The sequence below is a fragment of the Ptychodera flava genome, chromosome 18, assembly GCF_041260155.1.
Source record: "Ptychodera flava strain L36383 chromosome 18, AS_Pfla_20210202, whole genome shotgun sequence".
NCBI classification, from domain to species: Eukaryota; Metazoa; Hemichordata; class Enteropneusta; family Ptychoderidae; genus Ptychodera; species Ptychodera flava.
Window position 1 is genome coordinate 39,948,365 of NC_091945.1, and position 26,409 is coordinate 39,974,773.

The 26,409-nt window shown below is 37.0% G+C and overlaps 1 protein-coding gene across 4 annotated transcripts in view; it reads left to right on the plus strand.

Moving 5' to 3' along the window:
• Positions 1-26,409, plus strand: part of LOC139117580 (probable tRNA N6-adenosine threonylcarbamoyltransferase) — a 123,771-nt gene that overhangs the window by 17,978 nt on the left and 79,384 nt on the right. For 3 of the 4 annotated variants that reach the window (XM_070680820.1, XM_070680819.1, XM_070680818.1), the window contains 5 exons: positions 1,296-1,451; positions 3,748-3,808; positions 4,215-4,273; positions 19,831-19,932; positions 23,040-23,113. In XM_070680820.1, coding sequence (XP_070536921.1) covers positions 1,337-1,451; positions 3,748-3,808; positions 4,215-4,273; positions 19,831-19,932; positions 23,040-23,113 — 411 coding nt within the window. In that variant the 5' untranslated portion in view covers positions 1,296-1,336. The remainder of the gene's footprint in view (positions 1-1,295; positions 1,452-3,747; positions 3,809-4,214; positions 4,274-19,830; positions 19,933-23,039; positions 23,114-26,409) is intronic. The other variant, XM_070680822.1, reaches the window with a different exon arrangement.

A 26,409-nucleotide genomic window follows, 5' to 3' on the forward strand; every position in this document is an offset into this window, starting at 1 on the left:
AAAAAATGTGTATTTCCAAAACTACTCATCTGATAGCTTTGCAATTTGGTATACAGGTTCCTACAGATCACCTCAATGATATTTATTGAAATTATGATGAAATCTGCAATTTTGTAATTTTGTGGCAATTTTTGCCATTTTGGTCAAAAAGTGTGTTTCTCAAAAAGTACTGTTCTGATAGCTTTGAAATTTGGTATACAGGTTTCTACAGATGAGCTAAGTAATATATATTGAATTTCTGATGAAATCTGTAATTTTGTATTTTTGGGGCAATGTTGCCATTTTTGGTCAGAAAGTTTCAGTCTTAAAAAACTACTCATCGGATAGCTTTGGTTGACATTTTCTTAGGGATGATCCGATGTGATATATTCAAAGTATGATGAAATTATGTATTTTTGCAGCTTATTTTAGCCACTTTTTTCTGGCCATTGCATTGAGCTATCAAAGATTTCCACCTTCTTCATCAACATGTGTCAAAAATAGTTACTCTCTACATAAACACAGCGGAGCTATATCGGCTGCTAGGTCGCTTGTTTACTAAAATCTGCGCAACTCAACCTTCGTGAGGACAAATCACAGTGCATTGTGGGAAAATTAGGTCCCATGTTTGTTTAATAGAATGCAAAATAATGGACATGTCATGCTTCACTCATTTGAACTCACATGACCTGATTGTGTCATGTGACATATCATATGAACTTTTCAGGATTGTCAGAGTTGCTGCATCTCTGTATATGAAATACAGAGATGCAGCACCTCTGACAACCTGCATTTATTTGACCCTTGATGTTCCAACATCTTCAGAGAAATTGTGTTGAACTCCTCGTGGTTATTTTGATAAGTCTTACAGTCAATGAGCATTTAGATATGGGCTCCTTTGCTGAACTCACCACAAAATGGTTTGAAGACCCACCTGTTTTAGCTAATTTTATTCATAATTGTTTTTTCAGTTTCTTTCCTGTGTTTTGTGGAACTGGACTTTTGAAACTCTTTTATACTAGTACAGTGCTCTGAGATGTTTGTTGAGTGCTCTTCTTAAGAATTAAATAGTATTATCACTATGGAGACCCATAAAGAACCAAAGCAAACATTAGAATAATTTTTTGGTGCCCCCAGATGCAATATTTGATGCGATAATTGCATGCTCGGTATACTCCAGTCGGTTCTGAGCAAAACTTGTGATAAATTAGGTTCTAAGATTATGGAATTTAATGATGTTGTGTGAGCACAGTTTTGTTATAAATATATCTCTTCTGTTCTATCGCTAGTTTGAAAATAAATTTCATTTCTTACAGATAACTTTCTCAGGAGGAATATTGTGATTTGATGACTCAAAATGCCAACAGTGATAGGATTTGAAGGAAGTGCTAACAAGCTTGGAGTTGGTATCATCCGTAATGGAGAAGTTTTATCAAACCCACGTGTTACCTTCATAACACCCCCTGGGCAAGGTGAGATTTTTGAATACAGAGTATTATATGAGAAGGTACACCTGTAGTTTTATTAGTCCCCACGGACACCGTCCGGGAGACTTATAGGTTTGGTCATGTCCGTGCGTCCGTCTGTCTGCGCGCCCGTCCGTTCACACAGATATCTCAGAGATGCCTGGAGTGATTTCATTCAAATTTCATACAATTGTATTGACAGAACAAATTATGAGCATTACCACATGCTCCCAGGATAAGCACAAAAACCTGTGAAAGTATGCACAACAAAAATGCCCTAAAAAGCACCAAAATATTTGCAATGTGGAAGTACATATTTGGCATAATTTCATGAAAAAATTATAAATTAGCTAAGGAGGAAGTTATGATTCCGAGAAACAAATTTTTTTATGCTTCCTCGCCCAACATATCATTAACCAACCTGAGCAAAATTTCATGGCAGAATGAGGAAATATTTGCATCAACATTTGAAAACTTATAATGAAGTAAAAGTAATAATGGACACAAAATTTTCAAATTTACAACAAAATAAAATTATTTATTTATAAAGGTGTCTTCATTTCAAAAAATGGGGGTACGTCTACGGTAGTTTCCTTTTTGGTGCCTGTACGTCCACCTTTCTTTCTAGTAAATTATAACAATTGAAGCTCAGACAGTATCCGCTAAGGGGACAAGTAAGCATCTAAACTTTGAAATACTACTTGACTGGCTTGGCTTGCGTGCACTGGATCATATGGCCTTTGAATTTGACCATAGCCTAATCAATCGACAGCTGGCAAAATGACACATAATTTGCGGGAAAAGAAAATCAAATGCCCGAGGTCAAGATGAGGTCGAACTTTGAACATACGATCATGAACAGTTGGGGTCACTAGCAGGCACATCAAGCTCATTATCATGGACATGAAAATACTTCTTATATTGGTTCTTTGGCATTACTTTTGCGATCCCTGGTACTTGTAATCTGTCGTCGGTTGCCCAGTAGTCGTTTACATCTGGCATGGTGTGAATTTTGATCAAAATATTCACTGCTATGAACGCCGTATTTCAGCAACCTTTGTCTCGTACCAGTACGGGTTGGTGCAATTGACACTGAGTTGCGTAGTGGTTGATTTCGTCAACAACTTGTTGACGGAAAGGCGGCAGAATTAACAGAAAAAAATAATCTAACTGCTGAACTCTGATGCCTTAACTACGGTATGATAAGAACCAGATTTAGCGACAAGAAAATTCGGAAGATCGAAATTTCCTACCACGGGGCAACCATGGGACCTAACACAAGTTATTGGGCGCTTCCAGTTGTAGTTTGCAGTCTACTTGTTGTAGCGCTGCATCGATCTCACGGAGTCGCCTGCGTCCCGTCAACGTCACTCACTGTTTCTACGTCCTGAAAGCGGAACCAACATAAAAAATAATCCAACGGCTGAGCTTCGACTCCTAAACTATGATTAGGGCCAGATTCAGTGACCAGAAAAATCTTAAGATTGAAATTTTATACCATGGGACGACTATGGATCTCACGCAAGTTATTGGGCGCTTCCAGTTACAGTTTAAAGTCATCAAACTCAAGTATTTGCCATAGCCCTGCATCAATCTCGCCAGCGTCGATGTCACTCACTGTGTTTACGTCTGGAAAGCCTTCAAATTCCTCCTTTTCATAGTTGTCAAGGAAAATTCTCATGAGTTCTGCGTTTGAGCGATTTTTAAGTGAGAGTTAACGTGACGGCAGGACATAAACAAATATTTAAAATTCAATCTTCGTGACACGTCCCAGAAAACATTGATCGATTTTGTGCAAAAACTTTTAATGGTGACCTGTATATTTATGAGTGGGAAATGTAGCCTAACATTTGGTTAGTACGTCATCAGAAAATGATGATACATTCATCACAGAAAACCACATTTTCAAATCGACCCGAAAGTCTGGAATGTTTTGGCGCTTTTGGGCACTTTGGCCGCACCCCTATAGGGCGTTTGAGGGCGCTCTTGACTACAAAGGATTAGCGAACAAGAGTTTATCCTCTCCAAGGACTTGTAATGAAAGTACGCCATTAACAAGTGGGGACTGTGTCATCCAGGATGACTTGTTATGTAGTGAAGGAAATCCTGGGGATGACCATAGTCTACACTTTGTTCACTTTAAGGCAAAATTAGTAAGATTGTATTTTGGGGCAATTCTTGGAGCATTGCAGTTACCATTGTTATACAATCAATTTGATGTCTGTGTATAGTCGTATGAAGTGAATATTTGCAGCTACTGCACAAACACTGACTAAGTTGGTGTGTGAATTATAATCACCAGGGTTTTTACCAAGAGATACAGCCAAACATCACCAGGCAAATATACTTGAAGTCTTAAGGAAGTAAGTAATCAACTGGATATTTTCAAATTCTTCCAGAAAAGTTAATATTTTGTGATTTCCAAAATACTGGTAGGATAGACATATTGTACTTTGTGATGAGTTGAAGTCACAGCACCAAGTCATAGTGTGATTCCACGGCATCTGATTTTGTTTTGAACCATAGATAGTCTATTCTTTTATCAGATGTACGACATAATTTGATTTCACATGAACAATCGTTTGAAGGAGATAGACAGACAAAATAGACTCCCCTGAAGTGGAGATTATACTTTGTTTCTAACCTTGCCTATCTACAGAAATATCTGATAGCATAATAATTGTCAGAGCAAGAAACATCTGATAATTACATTGTAATATGGAGATGGTTTGTCTTACACGCATTTCCTTCTTCTTAACATTTTGCCAGAGCTTTAGATGAAGCTCAAATAAAACCGGAAGACATTGACTGTGTTTGTTACACCAAAGGTAAGCACTGACTTGTCTATTAATGAACAAGTTCTGATGATACAAAACGGATATGCCTGAACATGGTGAACTTCATCAGATAATGAATAATAAAAGGCCATTGTACGTTATTCAGAGTTTTGCCCAATATCACTTTTATGCAGTAATACATTCAGTTTTCAGTAATTTATCAACCCAAGATTTATCTAATGGCAAGTATTGTTTTTACAAATTAATTGTAATTTGGGTTAGAAAGAAGTGTAAATTTATGCTAATGTATGCAAATCATATTTCCTGGCGTCTAACATTTTGGTAAAGGTATCATAATCACTCCATTAATTTGACCAGAAAAAAATAATTACGATATTGAAAAAGTCGAGTTGATAGAGTTCAAAAAAATATCACCTGTTGATGGGTGGATGAAATATTAGAGTTAACATAAAAAGTGAAGTTCAAACAAGCCCATTGACCAAATGTTACTGCACTATACCCTTAAGAAATGGTACAATACAAACCTTGGGGATTTATAGTCGTATTTCATCAACATTTGACACCGTAAAAAACAAGAAATGATCATTACTGTAACAATGCTTTGAGAATGTCACAAGGTTGCAACGGCCCCGCCGACAACAAATGCCGGATGAACATTGGGATCAACCTCAGTTGTCCGCCATTTTGATTCAACTGTGGCGATGACTCACTATGAGAAAGTAGTTATTGAACCAAGAGAACCACGTTCGCGTCAAATGTTCGGACGAAGAAATAGAAAGAATTGGTGCCATGGTTATACAAAAATTAAATTACTGCGTCTATTTGACACTTTGAAGATCATAAATATCAATTCTCACACGAATGATAATTTTAAATCGATGAATGAAGTGATTGAATAAGCTCTTATGCAATTGTATATTCTGATGCTGTTCAAGTAACGATGATGTGAGGTAATTTTATCTACCTTTCCATATAATTACCCAGAGATTTGTAGAAAAAAAGGTTAAATAAAGTAAACCGATAATACAACCACTTACTGAAATAAATATATACCTGGTAAGTATTCAGTGTTTCCGCTGCCCACTCACCAAATCGCAAATGTGAGAAAAAAATAGCGTTTGGCAAGAAGATTTCGGCAAAAATTAGCCAAACTTGTGAATCGAAAATTGCACTACGACTTCATCACTTTGTCTGCCCGCGCGCTGTCCTGCATTCAACTCGAGACGTAATGCTTTATCTCTGTGCATCTCGGACCTTATGCATCAGGAGATCCTATTTGTAACACATGTAGTACGTTTGATCGTACTTGTTCGATCTACTGAAGAATTATGGCCTCCGTATGGGGTACTCACCCGGTACCGGCGAATATTGATTTCGTTTCCGGCAAACCTGTGTAAGGTCTACCGGGGAAGGCAATCCACTGGCCCGTAGTACATGTAGTATGGAGCTTGGTCCAGAGCGAGGCCAAGGGCATGTGCATATAACTAGTTTGCGTGGGTAATTTCGTCAGTTGTGTGTTGATTTTGACATCATTGTTGACTTTGTGCTTGTATGTTGATCAATTCACTTAGGAAGTACTCGCATTTAAGACTCATGACATGATCCGACATGGCATGATGATCGTACATGATCCAGATTGCATTCAGCACGATCACGGTCTCTTTCTAGCTCCATGCGATATTAAAGTAATGTTTTTTGTTACACAGTTGTTACCTATATTTCCACGAAAATACCATCAGAATTTCCTCATGGCTACATGAAATCGTGCACTTCCATGCATGTAACTATCAACATTACTATGCTTGAATGTAGTTGACTCTTATTACATCAACTGCAGAGTGCACATATATGTATGTGTGCAAGTCACCCCGTATCATAATCAAAACATTTTAGTATTGCAACGTTTGAGCTGCCCGAAGCCAGAATTTACAGTTTACGAGAAATTTATCCCACATGTAAAACTGAGTTCTACTGTAAATGAATGCAAGCTATGTTAAATAACTATCGTGAATAGCAGCATATTATAAATATTTTGTACCTATCACTGTATCATATCAGAAAATCAGAAGGAAACAAACCAGTCAGAACATGGAGCTACACTCTATGGTCAGAGAAACTCTGGTCAGGATGATGCTGTCCAATTTTAACATTTGTCTCTTAGCACACACCAGATACTTATGACTGTCTCACAACATTTCCATATCATTTTATATTCAGTTTTTATGATATTTAGTTTGCTTTTCACCATATTGTATGTCCTTCCCTGCATTACGTAATTCAAAATTAAATTTGGTTTTTGCGTACACACACTTGAGAGGTAAACTTATTTAGTCTCATAGATTAAAGCGCGCGACTGGAAACTGGACACCTAATTAGCAAAGTACCCAGCTGTATTGCCAGGCATATTGCTATTTCTCTATGTAATTCTCCAGTGACTTTGTTAACTTGTCAGCGATATCGTTTTATGTTACAGTCAGCTGCAGATACTTTGTGCATGTTGCAATACAGCTTATCTGGGTTTGAGTAATTCAGTATAGGGGTGGCTGCTTGTTGCTTCATGGGATTCAAAACGAGTAAAGATAATAATGATGTTCAGGTGAATATCAGAAACTTCACTACAAAATAAAGATATTTTTAAGCTACACTTGTGGTCTCATTTAGTGCTCTCTGAATTTCAATAAAATCCCCTTTTGTTTGTGTCTACTTCTTGTGTTGTGAATGAGTGGTTTCTTCCAAATAGAGTGGCTGGCAACATGAGCGAGGTGAATGGCGGCAAAACTTTTATGTCCAGGCTCACGTCTGGCCACATTCGTGGTATCCACGCAAACAACAATAAATGAGTTTATGCTTGAGTCCAGGAGAAGTGATCATTTCAGCATATTTTTGTAACTTTTGAATTGTATAGAGACAGTGCAACCGGCGATTGTGGAGGTAAAAAGAGATGCTGCAATGCAAAGCGCACCATGAAAGTTTTGTAGAGGTTTAACACAATATCCAGAATAACTGAATGCGTGCCTTCAGTAACACAGTCCCTCTTGTGGAGGATCCGTGTCATGAATAAGTATAGCGTACTCGCACCTGAATTTTGCATTTTCTTACAGGTTTTAATATCAAACCACAGTAAAAAGGGTCCATAAAATTACATTCGGTTATAGAGACAATTTACCCAGCTATCCCAGTGACTTTCCGCTTTCACACACGAGCAATTGGCAATTGCCGTCGGAAAAGTCTCACCATTCCTTATCTGGAATAAACTATTTTGTGATTAGGTCGAACGCGTTTCCAGCAGCACCGACTCTCACGATAAAATCAATTTAGAATACCAAAAGTATTTTACCTAAGTGAAGACAATTATAATTTAGAAATGTAAGTGGAAATTGCACATTGACGCAATGCGCTAAATGTACTGCAGCCTAGTGTGGACGCCCCTCCAAAGAAAATGCACCCTTCTCCGTTCTGTCACATGACACTAAATACCGTTGCATCTTTCAAAAAAAAACTTCAACTGGCCGAGATGTCGACCCGTCTCAAACTTCCCTTCGCGAGGGTGAAACCATAGGCGCACAGTGAATTTTAAAATCAATTGTCTGAATTTTTAATGATGAAACATGCATTTTATTAACAAATGTGCAAACGGAAATCGTGCGGCCAGATTTTGAGGCATACAGTGAACAGTGCCCATCACTGCACTACAGTGTGCATCGGTCCTACTAATTACTGCCCGTGACTGCCCGTAGCTGCCTGAGGACTGCCCAAGAACTGCCTGAGCACTGCCCGAGGAAAAAGTGGGTCAAATTTCGCCCATTTTAACACTAGGCCCAAAGGTTCAGTTTATATCATGCCCAGCCAACCAAAAATATTATTGATTTGGCGTTAACCTGATGTTTTCTCCGGCGGTTTTGGAACACGGAAGACGCCGGGCTTGAGGGACGTCGCCAGCTTGATAGTGAGATCATACCATTTAGTCCGAGAGGTGGTACAATAACCTCGCCGAGCACGTACAGCTTGACAGCCTACCACCCCGTGAACTGAATGGTATGATCTCACAATCAAGATGGGGACGTCTTTCTTGTCGTCAGCCCGGCGCCTTTCTGGTCCTAAAACCGCTACAGAAAAACACCAAATCAATGATATTTTTGGTTAGCCAGGCATAATATAATTTCAAGCTATTGGATTAGTGTTAAAATTAGCAAAATTTGACCTACTTGCTCCTCGGGCAGTTCTCGGGCAGTCCTCTGGCAGCTTTGGGCAGTAATTAGTAGGACCCATGTGCATGGCTGTGGCTGTTTAGCTCTGCTGTTACTTATACACTTGGCGAATTTTAAAACCACTTGTCTGTAATTGAATGATGAAACATGCATTTTATTTGCTCACGTGTTCACACACGTGAGCATATGTCGCAGCGATGTCTGTCTGTCTGTCTGTCTGTCTGTCTGTCTGTCTGTCTGTCTGTTGGTCCGATATCTCAAAAACGGCTGATCAGATCAGAATCAAATCTGGTACATAGATTCAATTAGCAAATGGCAAGAACTGATTAGTTTTTTGTGGGTGTGGCTTGCATACTTTTTGCTAATTTGCATAATTAATGATTTTAGAAAAAACGGATATACATTAAAAACGACTGCACACAATTTGATGAGATTTGCTACAAATATTGATCACACCAAGATATATCAGCCATGGGAACCATTACGGGATGTCAAGAAAGATAGTTGCTAATTTGCATATTTAATGAACTTTCCTAATTAGGGATATATATCTGATTTGACATGATCAAAATTGACCAAACTAGCTACATGTATTGAAGATACTATGATACAATATTATTGAAAGTCATTTAGCATTTTCTCTTCAGCCAATTCCTAATTTACATATTTAATGAACTTTGCTAATTTAGGGATATATATCTGATTTGACTGTACCAAAATTGATGAAACTTGCTATATACATTAAAGATACTATGATACAACATTATTGAAAGTCATTTAGCAGTTTTACTTCAGCCAATTCCGAATTTGCATATTTAATGAACTTTCCTAATTAGGGATATATATCTGAATTAACCTGATTGTAGTGGTTGAAACTTGTCGTATACATCAAAGATACTGTGATATAACATTATTGAAAGTCAAAAGACATTTTTACTTCGGCCAATTCCTAATTTGCATATTAAATGAATTTTCATAATTAGGGATATATATCTGAATTGAGTTGATCAAAATTCATGAAACTTGCTATGTACATGTACATTAAAGACACTATAATACAATATTATTGAAAGTCATTTAGCATTTTCTCTTCAGCCAATTCCCAATTCCTAATTTGCATATTCAATGAAATTTCCTAATTACATGAATTAGGGATACACATCTGAATTGACTTGATCAAAGTTGACAAAACTTGCTACATGTATTGGAGATACTATGATACAACATTACTGAAAATCATTAAGCATTTTTTCTTCAGCCAATTCCTAATTTACATATTTAATGAACTTTTACTGGACCAAAGTTGACAAAACTTGCTACATGTATTTTTGGAGATACTATGATACAACATTATTGAAAATCATTAATCATTTTTACTTCAGCCAATTCCTAATTTACATATTTAATGAACTTTGCTTATTAGGGATATATATCTGAATTTGCTGGACCAAAGTTGATGAAACTTGCTATATACGTTAAAGATACTATGATACAACATTATTGAAAGTCATTAAGCATTTTTCCTTCAGCCAATTCCTAATTTGCATTTTCAATGATCTTTTCTAATTAGGGATATATACTGGGATTTACTTGATCAAAGTTGGCAAAACATGCTGTTTACATTGATGATTATACCAGGTTAAAACAATATTGAAAGTCATTTCACATTTTCATGTCAGCTAATTTATAATTTGCATATCTAATGAGCTTTCACAGTTTGGCATATATAGCTTGAAGGACTTGGCTAAAGGTAATTACACTTGCTATATTAAGTGTTGGTACAATGACAGCAGTCAAAGAAGGTATTTTTATTCTAGCTAATTACGTATTTGTATACTTCATGATCTTTTAGAGTTAATCGGCGGTGAATATTGTTCATTATGTTGATCATAATACTTTCAATGAAGTTGCAAACATGTGGCAAAGGTTCAAATTTACACATAACTGCAATAATAATGAAACACGTGAGCATTTTCAGTTCATATCTGGTTAATAACTGTGCAAACAGAAATCATGCTGACAGCTTTTGAGACATACTTTGAGCAGCGCCCAGAACATGGCTGTGGCCGCTCGGCTGTCTTGTACACATTACTCTAAGGTACGAAACTATTGGGAAAATAATTTAAATAAAATCCGTAAAATAAAACGTTGTTGGCAACCCTGGGGATTCAAACTTCTCTGTGTTGTCGCATGCGTGGTAATAAATCGATCGACTGGGTTCTTGAAACACAAAAACTGCACCGGGCCATGTAATTGCTGGTAAAGTCGCTAAATTTTACCTCAGGACAACTCCCGTGACACCGCCATTTTGAAGGCTATTCCTCAGTACGAATAACAATGATGTATTGGCTTAAGAGGAAAGTATGCGCATGCGTCAACTGCACACTTTGAAAATGGCGCTAGCACGGGACTTGTCTGTAAAAAAACATTGCGCTAATTATCAGCCGTAGATAGGACCGATGTTGACTTTACAAGTTAGGAAGCCAATCGATCAATTTTTGTAAGCATTCCCTTGATTAAGTTGAAGTTTTAATCTCGAGGATGGCCAATAATCATTAATTTTGTCTAATTTAAAAATTATTTTCCAAATACTTTTGTACCTTAGAGTAATGTGTACAAGACAGCTGAGCGGCCACAGCCGTGTTCTGGGCACTGCTCACTGTATGTCTCAAAAGCTGCCTGCATGATTTCCGTTCGCACAGTTATCAATAAAATGCATGTTTCAACATTAAAATTGTAGACATTAAGTGATTTTAAAATTCGCCATTTGTATAAAGTTAGTAACGTTAACAGTAGAGCTGAGCGGCCACAGCCGTGCATGGGACACTGTTCACTGTATGTCTCAATAGCTGCCTGCTCGCTTTCCGTTTGCACAGATTTTAATAAAATGCATGTTTCAACATTAAAATTACAGACAAGTTATTTTAAAAGACATCGTGTGCCTGTGGGTGAAACCGCTCAGCTAACTACCTGGAAGTTTTGCCGCCAAAATGTCGTGTAACCACTCATTGGCCGTCCTGTATGGAAGATACCACTCATTCACAAACAACACTTGCAGCGAACATCATGCACATTTTATTGAAATCCGATGAGCAGTAAATGAGACAAAAAGTGTAGTTTGAAGAAATATTTTTATTTATCAGTGAAATTTCACTCCACTGTCTATGGAGTAGTGCATGATTTTATCACGGATATTATTATCTTCACTCGTTTTGAATCCCACGAAGCAACAAGCAGCCACCCCTATACTGAATTACTCAAACCCAGATAAGCTTTATTGCAAAATGCACAAAGTGTCTGCAGCTGACTGAAAACATAAATCGATATCGCTGACAAGTTAACAAAGTCACTGGAGAATTACAAAGAGAAATAGCAATATGCCTGGCAATACAGCTGGGTACTTTGCTAATTAGGTGTCCAGTTTCCAGTCGCGCGTGCTGTGTTAGCGCTGGGTTTGGAAAGCTGTTAGCCACTGTGGCGAATAGTTTCAAATTTTATTAGCCACAGACAAATTTTATTAGCCACACATTTTTACGAAAACAAAGCTTTCTATAATGCTATAATCTCCAATGTCAGTTGCATGCACAAGAATAAACTATCAACACATCAACCTTGTATCCAATTGTCTTCATTTTAACACTGGAAATTGCTTGATTCTGGACCCCGATGTAGCCCTGCGTACGATGCTGTGTGTTCCGCTACAGCTAATCGCCCCGCTCACCACAAAGCTAGTGAGCGGGGCGATTAGCTGTAGCGGAACACACAGCATCGTACGCAGGGCTAGACAACGATGCAAATCGACAGCAGCACGCAACGTTGAGACCACGATTAAAATGAACTGCAACACGGAAGGTTGGGACCGCGAAGCAAATCAACAGCATGACAGCAACACTGAACGTTCGGACTGCGATTAAAATAGAAGTTTGGTTACACGTAATTACGTTCCATCAGTATACACGTAGCGTCTTTGTCACGTCATACAAGACGTCGCTTAAATGTGGCACATACGTTCGGAACGTCATCAAACGACACTTCCACATGTAGTCTTAATTACGTGTAGTAATTTTAGATTTTCTTGGTGATTTGCGGGAATTTGGACAGGAAATCTCGTTAAGTACTAGTATGAGTATCATTGTAAATTAGCAAACATCTTTGATATCAGAAAATTCCGTAGAGTTCACCTGCACAATACGTACGTGCTATGATTTCCTGACATAAATGAAATGTTGTCCAATTCAACTTTTTACCTGAAGCTGTCACAAAAATTTCCGTAAACCACATAAATAATTGTATTACAGAAAATCAGTAAATTTAATGCGAGGATACAACGAGCTTGAATAGTCCTCGCGTAGAGAAATTAATTGTGTCTTAAAACTTAGACGAATTTCGTATGTTTCTGAAAAAACAATACGGCAAAATCAACCAAAAAAAATCACAACTGAGCATGGATACGCGTACGCCACTGTGTGCCTTCAGACTGACACGTAATTAGATTATAACCTCTCTAATGAACAACAACACGGAACGTCGAGACCGCGATGCAAATCGACAACAACACTGAATGCGTCGCTGGGATGGCGATTTTAATGAACATCAATAGGGCCATGAGGACCGCGATGCAAATCGACCACCATTAAAATAAGACCTCGATTAAAATGCGCAACATGGAACACGTCTAGACCACGATGCAAATAAATTTCAACACCGAACTTTGTTGACCGATAAAATAATCGCAATCATACCAATCCATAATCCAATAACACTAGGTCAAAATGTGTAAGACAATAGTTGTAAACATAGACACAAAACAGCACAGAACAGACAGTAAATAGACGGTACAAACAAAGTCAAATTCATGAAAGAAAGATATATGGACCTCTGGCCAAAAGACCAAGAAGTGATGTCAGGTGTTTCGAAAATAGTAAGCGCATCCTGCCCCACATGTGGCACCCGCCATATATCAATCTGTAAGTCAGATAGGTAGTGGTCACTAACTAAGGCCCAATGTCACCGATGCCATCAGTGATCATTTGTCGAAGAGAGATATTGTATTTATCTACCAGCTTGCGATACCTGCCAAAAAAGCGTTTGAATGTAGAGACAAGTCTTGCTCTGGTGTAACCTTGATTTAACAGTTTGAAAGAGAGATGGCCATGTCTCTCTACAAAATCACCATATGAACTGCATGCTCTTGCATATCGTATAAGCTGGGAAATGTATACCCCATAAGCAGGTGAGAGTGGAATATTACTGATGAGGTGTGGAAAATTAATTATACTAAAGTTGAAATCATCTCTCTTGTCATATAGCCTAGTAGAAAGGTGACCATTGGAGTCAAATTCAAGTAAAATGTCCAGATATGAAGCAGAAGAGGCCGTTTCTGTAGTTTCTTTAATCTCCAATTCTGGAGGATAAATCATAGCGAGATATTTACTGAATTCAGAGTTATTCAATGAAATAACATCGTCTATGTATCTAAATGTTAGGTTGAAAGTACGAGCTACAGAGACCTTTTTCTGCTTGATAAGGTTCTGGATAAATTCTGCCTCGTATGAGAACAGAAATAAGTCGGCAAGTAAGGGAGCACAGTTAGTGCCCATGGGAATTCCTATACACTGTTGGAAAATGTGTCCTCCAAATTCAACAAATATGTTGTCAATGAGGAAATCAAGCATACTGATAATGTCTTTCTCGGTATAAAACACTTTAGCATTAGTTGTATTTTTAACAAAATATGTAGAATTATACCCTAATACCACATATTTGTAACGGCGTGAACCGTTTTTGTAGAAAAATGCTTGGTTGATGATGTTTTTCAAGCGTTCTTTCAATTTATCATGTGGTATTGTGGTATACAATGTGGAAAAATCGAAAGTTTTAATAGATGTTATTTTTGAAACAGATCTTGATTTCAAATTTTCCAAGAGTTCCTTCGAATTTTTTAATATCCACATTTGATTTATACCACTCCGAGAAAAGACAACATCACAGTATGATTGAAGTCCCCGTTTAACAGTACAAAGAACAGAAGTCAGTATCTTCGATAACTCTGTTGTTGAACATTTTGAAGATCCTGCGATAAACCTAGCTTTGTAAGGTGTTTTGTGGAGCTTTGGTATCCAGTATAAGCTAGGCAACTTATTATGGTCATCCTTTGTTGTAATATTAAAATTATCCATGAATGACTTATGGTTTGCCAAAATTTCAGATTTGTTGAACATTGATTGTCTGTAAGTGGAGTTGGTTGAGGTCTTAGTTACACCAAGTTCGTCTATAAGACATTCAAAATAATACTTCTTACAGACAAATACAATGTTATTGGCAGCTTTATCAGCAGGGACGACAACATATTTGTCATGGATATCATTCAAACACTTAACAGCATCAGGATCTTTAAATACAGAATAGGGTCTTCTGCAAACATGTGATCTTAGTCGACCAATACGGCCACGCACTATTTTCCTCACAGATTTGACCCATTCTGACAGTGTGTCCACTCTACATCCTCCCTTTTAGCCCATTTCCTGGCATATTCTTCAACAGAGTCCATAATGATCTTAAAATTATGGTTCCAGTTGATCCTGCGAGGTTCTCTGAACTTGGGTCCACAAGATAATATCTTACGAAGGTGGTGATGTTCAACCAAGTTCAGATCACCAGTGATGACATGGCCAACTGGAGTATATTTGAAGGGAGATGTAGAGCAGTCACAGGATGCTGGTGTTTGAAGGAATTCATCAATTTTAAGTGCCGCAATGCCTTATTGTAATTGAATATTTATTGGAGATTGTCTTGGTGTATTGATATGACAGAATAGGTACAGACTGGTTCTTAAAGTATACAGGTATAGTTGATGTAACCTTTTTGTTGTGTAGTATATTGCTGATATTAATGGCATCAATTCCTTTGTTAGTAAATGGAAGATGTATGAAATGACGATGATCATCAGTCATAGGTTCAGCACGAACAGGCTTGTATAGTCTGTATAGTGCAATGTCAGCAATAATACTAACCAGTCTGTACGGTTGTTTGTTCGGATCTGTCAAAGACAATCCCAATGCATAGACATGCAACCTTCTCAAGTCCTTGATGGAAAGAGCAAATAATGAAGTACGAATGTGATGGAGACCTAAAGGCCTCTGCAATAAAAGAAGCAGTTCATGAAATTTGTCATGGCAATTGGATGTAGCTGATGTATCCAATTTAGGCCGATGGTAACGCCTATGTCCATGACTACGTCTTCTACGGACAGAAGACTCAAATAGGCCCATCACATTCACTTCTGAACAACCAGGACTTGAGAGATTGCCTATATCTTTGATGTTGTCATTACAACCATAAGGCATTGCGGTACCTAACTGTCTAATCCAGTGGTATTCTCTCTGTCTACGGAATGGTGAACTAAGTGTGGGGCTGTTGGTTGGATGGTATTTTTTTCAAGAATACGGACACGCATAGACAAAGTGGAGTGATCGTCCTGGTTAAAATGCTTATAAAGTTGCACATCCAAAGATCGATTCACTCACTGCGATGTCCGTTCATTCTAGATCGTAAGCTGTTTCCTGTTTCACCAACATAAATGAGCCCGCACAATGAACACTCAATTCCATAGATTACGTTTTTTGTTGTGCAATTCAGAGGTTCCAGACATTTGGTAGAATAGGTCTTACCTGTCAAACTACTACTGAACTGTTCTGTAGTGATGAGCATACTACAGGTTTTGCAGTTTTTAATACCAAAATGCGTGTGTCTGGTTAGCAAAAGTTTCAATTCTCACGAGTGTTCGCTTTGCTTGCTGTACACTAGACAAAATGACGTCAAATTTATCGCGAGACTTGGCTCGATTGCGGAGAGAACAATACGGAAGTAGATATAGTTTTTTCGCGAATCGCCGAAAGAGAAGCGCAGACCAACAAAAGACTAAAAAAACCCACGTTTTTGCTTATTTTGCGGAATTTTTTCAACAAAAGTCACCTTCGCCACTGTGGCGAATTAGGATAGATTTTTCTTCGCCACTGCTGATTTCAATTCGCATTTGCGAACGTGGCGAATGGGCAGCGCGAACACAGGAAGATGCATGGTTGACTTCACATGATGGTGTGGTGAGTGTAACAAGCAAATGTTTTTAGCTCACATTTGGTGTACCAATGTGAGGTTATCGTATAAGCTGAATCAGTTCATTTGCATCTGATTTGCATGTCTGTATGTCTGTATATTTGTGGGTATGTGCGGATGTATGTCCGTCACACACAAAGGCTCCCATACCGCAGAAGCTACCATCTTAGTATTTGGTGTACAGGTAGATGCAGGGATTGAGATGTGAATTTGTTCAAATGAACACATCAGTGTCAAAAATGTGCAAATGAGGTAAGAAAAAGTGAAATCCTGCAAATGTGCAGGAGGCATGGCAGTGAGAAACAGGCAAACTCCACTGATCTTGACTCATTTCCTGTCATTGTTTATGAACTGTTACATATTAACAGACCAGCTGCAACCATAGACAGTAGATGGGGGAAGACTGTTTATACTAAACTAAGAGGGGCTTGTTTCTGCTATGCATGTTGCTAAAGTTGACCTCCAGTACCTAAAGTTAGACCTTAATTACTTTTGTCATTCTTGTTTTTCTGGTTTAAATATTTCTTGTTGTTTTTCTGGTTGTACTGTGCAGAAATCATTGCCATAACATCAACGTAGAATTTTCCTCCACTGAATAGATAGGAACAACATTTATTGTTGATCATTGGTAACCCATACTGGTATATACCAATTCTGATCAAATTTGAGCGACACCGTATAATTGCGGTATTTTTTAATCAATGGCCCAAATTTATTTTCTATTTGATTGACAATAGATACATGTGTAATCAATGCCAACAATCCAGTTTAAGTAATTTGGTTTAGATTGGCCATTGTCCACTTATGGTACAATAGTTTGTCGCTAAATTTTTCTCCTATTCTGCATTATATAAGTTCACCATTTCCTGTTTTACATATTTTTTATCCTATTTGCCATTTTTGGTGAGGCCATCCTGAAATGAGCTATCAAAGATATCCACCTTCCTCATCTACACATGTATCATAAAAAGTTATTCTCTACATAACATAGCAGAGCTCTTTCGACTGTTACTAGTGTTAGGTCACTTGTTTTTGCAAAACCACTGGTCAGACAGCTTAAATATTTGGTATACAGGTCCCTGTGATGACCTTAGTGATTTAATTTCATACAGTCAGGAAATACTTAATTTTGTATCCATGTCTATAGTAGCTTCAGGGACATTGGCCCTGTGTTTTTGGCTATTCAGAGCTACATCCTATGAATCTGAATCCAAAATTAGCCTTGACATCTGGTATTCAGACTCGTATTTTCTGAATCCAAATCCAAAGTCAAGTCCATCCCTCATCTGTAACCAGCCATTTCTCAGTCATTTCTGAAGCAATTTTTGTCGACAACGTGGTTTAAGTATAGTACAAACTGCATCCTAAATTGTACAAGTGAGATTACAATAGCTGCTAAAGTTCTTTAGCTGGATGCAGATTCCTTTCTAGATGATCATAATGACATATTTCTGAAAGCAATGCATGAAAATAAAAATGTAACTTACCATTTGTGATTGATTAACTGTTTTGTCCAGTTTTATAGTTAATTTGGAACCTTGTATTGGTGGGGGGGGGGGGGGGGGGTACGTGTCATATAACCAAACACTGACATGCTTTGCGGTTGGCTTGGCCCCCTGTAATTTTCATATCGCCCCCTGTTTCAAAACTTAGTGAAACCCCTGGGTTGGCCTCTGTCAGATTTGTTCAAATTTTGGTGAAATTTTCATAATTGTATTTTGGGAGCAATTTTTCCCATTTTCGGTCAAAAAATCATTTTATCCCAAAATATTTGTTGGATTGCTTTGAAATTTGATACTGTTAATTCTAGGGTTGTCTTCTGTCAGATGTGTAAAAATTGTAGTGAAATAACTTTTTGTATTTGTGTTTTTTGGGCAATATTTTGCATTTTTGGTCAAAAAATCATTTTCTCAGAATTAACTATTCTGATTGCATTGAAACTTGGTATGCATGTACCTAGAGGCATACTTAGTTGAGTTTTTTAAAATTTTGGTGAAATTTGCATATTTGTTTGGTTTTTTGGCAATTTTCCCCAATTTTTGTCAAAAATCATTTTTTCTGAAATCACTTGTCCAATTGCTTTGAAACTTGGTATGCATGTTCACAGATACTCCTGGCCTGCCACATCAAAACAAATGTGAGCCAAGTGTCATTGTCGGTATTTTTCACCCATTTTAAACATTTCAAACGTATAGAATTCCCTCTAGTTTGGTCAAATTGTGTAAAATTTGCATATTTCATTCTGGAATACAACAAAATGGCCATTTTGTTTGCCAATAAAGTTCTCACAGTGGGAATGAGAACCAGTTCAATTTGATATCATGATTTTAATCATTTTAGTGTTTGTAGTTTCATTCCTGCCAGATAGAAATTAGAATAGATAGTGCAAAAAAATGTTTTTTTCTGCATAAACTCTAGTTTCAAAAAGATATTAAATTTCATAAAGTTTTTGACCTAGTTAATTTGTATATTTTTATTTCTATCAAAATTAAGCTTTTCACCCCAATTATACCCCTTTATCCTTTGAGCGAAATATTGATATCACACTAGACTGTAGATATTCTTCTTTATATGCAGTAATAGACAGTTTTCATGTCACCTTACATGAGAAGTATTGCTTTAAATACGATGGTATCAACCGGGACTCGAACTCACAACGCACGGCACCCAATCACCTAGCGCAGAGGACAACAGACAAACCGCTCGACTAAATCCCCAATCCTAAAAAGATTGGTTCAATAACCAAGCTAAGGATGTTACAATTCTGACTGCGCCCTCTCCACTCGCCGTAGAGTTCGTGAAGCACTCACGCTAGCACACACGCTATCATACATCTCACACAAACTATATCGAAGCGAAGCAATGAATACAACGCTTTACACCGGGCGAAATATGTGTCAATAATGCAATGCCACTGACAAAATACCCTTTGAGCTGTTTGCTCATACACTTTTAATACAACTAAAAAATCTGAACCATTCAAAGTGAAGAGACTGCTTCTCTCTCACTTGAAACAAGAATTGTATTTTGTCTTTTTTGCCATATCTACATGTAATGCAGCTACAGTCTATGATTAAATCTCATATTGCAAAATGAACTGCCGTACATTAGATGGTCTCTATGGCTTTGCAGAACCTTAAAATGCACAGCTACATTTTGCTTAGTAGGGACGGTGGTAGACACAAGATTTTAATGATGGGGAATATTTCATTAGGACATGACATGATTAAAGTTAAATGTTTCATTTATCTTTGTGATTGACAGGCCCCGGAATGGGAGCTCCATTAGTGTCAGTAGCTGTTGTAGCAAGAACTGTTGCACAATTATGGAAGAAACCAATCATTGGTGTGAACCATTGCATAGGACGTATCCTTTATTGAATATTGGACATACCAACACTTAACTCGAGGTTGTGTGTGTCAGATTAGTAGTCAGTGAAAGTGAAAAGTCATAAGTGGTTTCACCATGGGTAGATTTCAATACAGAGAACTTGTTGGCCGAGAATCAAGTTAATTCATCCCAAAGGAATGCAGTCTCTTTGCAATGTTGCATGTAAAAATTGTGTGGTTCACTGGAAAAAGACAGTTCTGATGAGGGTCAAACTTTGTGTACTCAGGAAATTATTATCTGGGATGATCTCATCATCTGTCGATAAAGATAAAACAGGAGTGATTAAAATAAAGTTGAAAACACACGAAAAAAGCACATTCATATAGATTGAATTCATAGAAAGCCTTGACAAGAAACTGTTCACTGTTATTGAACTGAATTTCAATCTCATCACCATGACTGTCACCAAGTTACCAGCATTCAACCAGACATGAACTGAAAATGCTCCCGTGTTTCCTTATGTATTGCAGTTATGTGTAAATTTGAACCTTTGCCACATGTTTGCAACTTCATTGAAAGTATTATGATCAACATAATGAACAATAATCACCGCCGATTAGGTCATGAAGTATACAAATATGTAATTAGCTGGAATAAAAATATTAAAGTTCTTTTACTGCTGTCATTGTATCAACACTTTATATAGCAAGTGTAATTACCGTTGGCCAAGTCCTTCAAGCCATATATGGCAAGCTGTGAAAGCTCATTAGACATGCAAATTATAAATTAGCTGACATGAAAATGTGAAATGACTTTTGATATTGTTTTAGCCTGGTATAATCATCAATGTACATACTATGTTTTGCCAACTTTGATCAAGTAAATCCCAGTATATATCCCTAATAAGCAAAGTTCATTAAATATGTAAATTAGGAAGTGGCTTAAGTAAAAATGCTTGATAATTGTCAATAATGTTGTATCATGCTATCTGCAATATATGCAGCAAGTTTTGTCAACTTTGGTCAAGTCAATTCAGATAAATATCCTTAATTATGAAAATCCATTTAATATGCAAATGAGGAATTGGCTGAAGTAAAAATGTCTTTTGATTTTCAATAATGTCATATCACAGTATCTTTGATGTATATAGCAAGTTTCAACAACTACAATCGAGTTAAATCAGATATATATCCCTCATTGGGAAAGTTTATTAAATATGCAAATTCGGAATTGGCTGAAGTAAAAATGTTTAATGACTTTCAAAAATGTTGTATCATAGTAGCTTCAATACATGTAGCAAGTTTCATCAACTTTGGTCCAGTCAATTCAAATATATATGCCTAATTAGCAAAGTTCATTAAATATGCAAATTAGGAATTGGGTGCAGTTAAAATGCTTAATGACTTTCAATAATGTTAAATCAGAGTATCTTTAATATACGTACCAAATTTGGTCGATTTTGATCAAGTCAAATCAGACATATATCCCTAATTAGGAAAGTTCATTAAATATGCAAATTAGCAACTATCTTTCATGTCACCCCTTTATGGTTACCACTGCTGATATATCTTGGTGTGATCAACATTTGTAGCAAATCTCATCAAATTGTGTGCAGTCGTTTTTAATGTATATCCGTTTTTTCTAAAATCATTAATTATGCAAATGAGCAAAAAGTATGCAAGCCACACCCACAAAAAACTATCAGTTCTTGCCATTTGCTGATTGAATCTATGTACCAGATTTGATTCTGATCTGATCAGCCGTTTTTGAGATATCGGACCAACAGACAGACAGACAGACAGACAGACAGACAGACATCGCTGCGACATATGCTCACGTGTGTTAACACGTGAGCAAAAAACTGTTTGATTTTTCATGGTTTTGACAACATTTGTCAGTACCTTTTAAGCAATGAATAATTTTAAATGAGTCATGGATCTGTTAATATTATCAATCATGCAGAGCAGTGTAAATGATTTAATATTTTCACATTTTGTGAAATCACTCACAAGAAGTGTAACAATCCAAATATAGGGATCAATAACTTCAAAAAACAATTGATCCTGTGGGGATCATATCATCCAAAATGACTATTTCAGATAAAGCTGCAATGTTTTCTCCCTGCACACGATGGTTGTTGACCAGCAAATGGCCATTCGTGTATAACCATAGACAGTCGAGAACCTGTCTATGGTACAGCTAGGGCCAAACATACTCATATACTACATTTATTAGTACAGATACAGTCAGATCCTGCCTCACATAAACATATTGAAAATGTACATATGCTGAGAAACGCTGTTTAAAGCAAAACTGGAAACATGTAATTCTGGAATTCTTGATCTGTTTTGGGTGTTTAATCTTACATGTACAGTTATGTACTGTACGGTATGTTGATATTATAGTGGTGATTGTTTGATCTGAATGAAAGGGAATTCAAGTACAAATTCCTACACAGCTTTAGGGGCAACATCAAAAGTTCAGTACAATAAATCTAACTTAATTGCTTAAGTTTGGCCTCAGACCCCCCCACCCCCCTTCAAACTTAACTGATCTAAAATTGAAAAACATTGCGGACTCATACCCTGTACTAATTCTTTCAAACGACGTACCGATGTACCATTGAATTAAATAAAAATTGAAAACCATTATAAAGTAACAAAAATACAGGTGACTGGATCGGTTTTAGCGTACAAAAATCAGCCTTGAAATCGTAAAATTTGCCATAAAGACGTTAAATCGTTTTTGACTGCACAGAAATTAATTTGGCCAAAAACCCCCACCCCCAAACTTAAGCAATTAAGTTTTTTTTCAAACATCGATCTTTTGACGTCGCCCCTTATGAAACCATTTTGAACTCTTTATCACAAACAAGCAAACATGGTATTGTGTACATGTGTCATACAGAGAATTTTATGCTGTGTGCAAATACAGCGATTCAACTTCTTTGTGCTATGTCACAACAAGTAATATGTTGAACACATGCACCAGAGTAATGCAAGTGATATTATTTGTCAAAGACAGACAGTATTGTTGCAATGAAACAAATTTCTCTGAGTGAGAAGTTGTTTTAGATAACGGACGTTCTTGAATCCTATCTTGGCTTTTTCTGTACTTCAGTTGTTTCCTTAACAATCATATAGATATTGAAATGGGTAGATTAATAACTGGTGCAGTGAATCCAGTGGTGCTCTATGTCAGTGGTGGAAATACTCAGGTAAATGTATACTTTGTGGTTCAGTTATCATATAGCTGCTCTGACTGATATTGCCATACACAATTACCTTTTTAGCTTCTATACCGTAGACTTGTCCAAAGAAGCTTTTGGAATAGGTATGCATCTGGCTGTGTGTCAGACCTTCCGCTAGGATTTTCAAACCTGTGTAAGGCTGTACGCAAATGTTTTTTTAGCGCATAAATGGTATGGCTATAAATACCAAAAAGAGCTTATATGGTGAGTCGGTGGCGTCTGTATGTATGTACCAGTATGTATGTATGTCCGGATGTATGTCTGTCTGATGCAAAAGCTCCCAAACCGCCTCACCTACCATCTTAGTACTTGGTGTACAGGTAGACCCAGGGGTTGAGATGTGATGTTGTTCAAATGAACATGTCAGTGTCAAAAATATGCAAATGAAGTAAGGGAAATCCTGCAAATGTGCGGGAGTGGTGTTATTAACTGAAACAGCCTACACATCTATGACCTTTAACCTATTTGTATGGAGTGTACTTATTATGTGTAGGAGTGGTGGCAGTGACTGAAACAGCCTACCTCACTGACCTTGAGTAATTTCCTGTCATTGTTCATGAACTGATAAATATTGGCAGACCTGCTGAAACCATTAAGGACTGTGTTGAAACATTCCTCTGCTAATCCTGTTCCTAAAGTTGAGTTCCAGTACCAAAAGTTTCAGACCTTATTTACTCTTGTCATTCTTGTTTTTCTGGTTTAAGTATTTCTTGATGGACCAATTCAAACCAAATATGAGCACACTGTCCTTGACAGTATTTTTTTTTGCATAAAATGTATCAAAAACGCTTACGACAGTACCGGTATGTACCTGTAATTTGCTGTATATGTGATATCGAAAAACGGTTCAAAAGTCAATGAATAAAGCATTCAATAAACATTGTCTATAGAAGCTATTGGGATGGGTATCTGTCTGGCATCTGGCGTATGTATGTATGTATGTACCCAGTATGTATGTACCGGTATGTATTTATGTATGTATCTATGTCCGTTTGTGAGGATGTCCGTCTACTCAAATATCTTGAGAACTACAGTGCTTACAGATTTGATATTTGATGTGTAGATGCAAAATATGATTATGAGAAACTGGTTTTTTAGCTCCCATATGATATGCATATGTATATATGCAAATGGGAGGTATTCGTATAAGATGGAAAAATGTCGTCTGTACATGTATGTATGTATGTATGTATGTATGTATGTATGTATGTATGTATGTCCGTCCACATCAAAAACTCCTAAACAATCCTGCAAATTGCTAAAATCAGTAAGCAGTGGTCAGATTTGGTTGAAACTTGGTATGCAGATTTCTTTAGGTATTCTAAAGCATGTGTGCAAAATTTGGATTAAATTTGCATGTTTGTATTTTTAGGGTATTTTTTCAGTTTTAGTCAAAAAATCTTGTTCTCTGAAATCGCTCGTCTGATTGCTATGAAACTTCATATTCATGTTCCTCAGGATGACCTCAGTCATGCTTGTAACAAATTGTATTGATATTGTCATATTTGTAATTTTGGGGCAATTTTCCCAATTTTTGATAAAAAAAAAATTTATCCAAAAACTACTGATTTGATAGCTTTGATATTTGGTATACAGGTATCTAAGATTAATCTCAATATAACGTATCGAAGGTATGTTGAAACAGGCAATTTTTTACCTTCTCGTGTCTATTTATAGACAGAGAAGGTATTAGAGTTGAAAACCAATATGCTGCTGTCAAGAACTTCCGTCTGTCAAGACTTCCGTCTGTCAAGATCCGTTGACGTCATGCCATTGTGATGGGTCATATCATAAACTGGTGGGGGTGTTCATGGCTCAGGTTGAGGTGTGGGAGAACGATTTTGAGCTATGACAAAAATCAAAAGGGACTTAGCGGCATAGCCAGTGTTAAGCCTTTCTCCAAGGTTTCTTAGTTGACTACAATCTATTACAGACTACTGAGCTGACGTTAGGGGTACTCACTTTGTGTTTGCTCACTCTGTGAGCGCTAGTGTTTGGTACTGAGTTGCGTGGATATCCCCTCATGGCCTCACGTGATCTGGGCCTGTTGCATAATCTGCAGAGCTAGAGATGATCATATGCCTCCTCCGAGTCTGAAAACTGTCATTGTGTAAGCCTGTCGGCATTTTCCTTGCATTTTTTCTCATTGAATTTTGCAAACTATCGGCGAGTACCTCAATATTTCAAGATAACCCTTTCTTCCCAATCGTTTCCTGGAGTTTCAGAGTCATATGAACGAAAATGAGTGAAAGTTTTAGACAGGAAAATCGGACGTCGGCCATGTTCAATGTTTACAGTACAATCAGAAGTTTACGTGGAGGAATTAACCAACAAACACAGGAGTGTTCATGATGCCCGCCCTCTAGAGGCAGACCCTCCTATATGAAGTACCACATTTGATGCTTGTGGAAAGCTTGACCACACAATGGAGCATTTAAACTTTTAGAAAATACAAACTGAATAAGAAGGTATTCAGAAAATGTCAAATACTGAGGAAAAATGCGCAAATATTCAAAATAAACAGGTTAACTGATTGGTCAGCTATAAAAAACAATGAAAATGTTTATGATCAAAAGTTTTTGAGATGCGCACATTTTAACAAATACAGAAATTATTAACATTATAAATATAAGACCAAACTATTTTTTCAGGGATGGGACAGGTTGGAAATGAGGGGTGAGAGACAAAGGCACTCCTATTGCTGCATGTGGATGCAGCCACACCATTCATTTACAGCATACTTATTCACGTGTTGTGTTCAAGTTCCATATTGTACTGACTGTCATACAAGGATAACATAAGCAAATCAAATCAAATTAGAAAAGGATCAATGCTGTTGTGTGGATTTTGCTGAACATGGCTGATATTTCGCCCTATATATTTGGTATCCAGCAAAGGCATATTTTGATGTAAAGTCAAAATTAACACTACATTGCTGACAATATATTTTACCGTTTCTGCATGAATTTTTCTTTTTTAAATTATAGTATATTAGTACTTCAAACAGATTAACAGTTATCGTGATGTCAACCCATAATTTTACATCACAAAGACTGTAATTCTGCCAATTTTTTTGTTTTTCAGTCATTTTATAAATTTTGCACTGCACAAGATGATTGAACAAATTGCAGTGTTTGAATTTGTAAACTCAAAGATAAAAATCCTTGGTCACAAATTAAATTATTTTTTGAAAAGAAATTTACTCTTAAACACTTTTAGCATATATTCTTTACACGGTCATGTATTTCAAGGAAAATATGCCT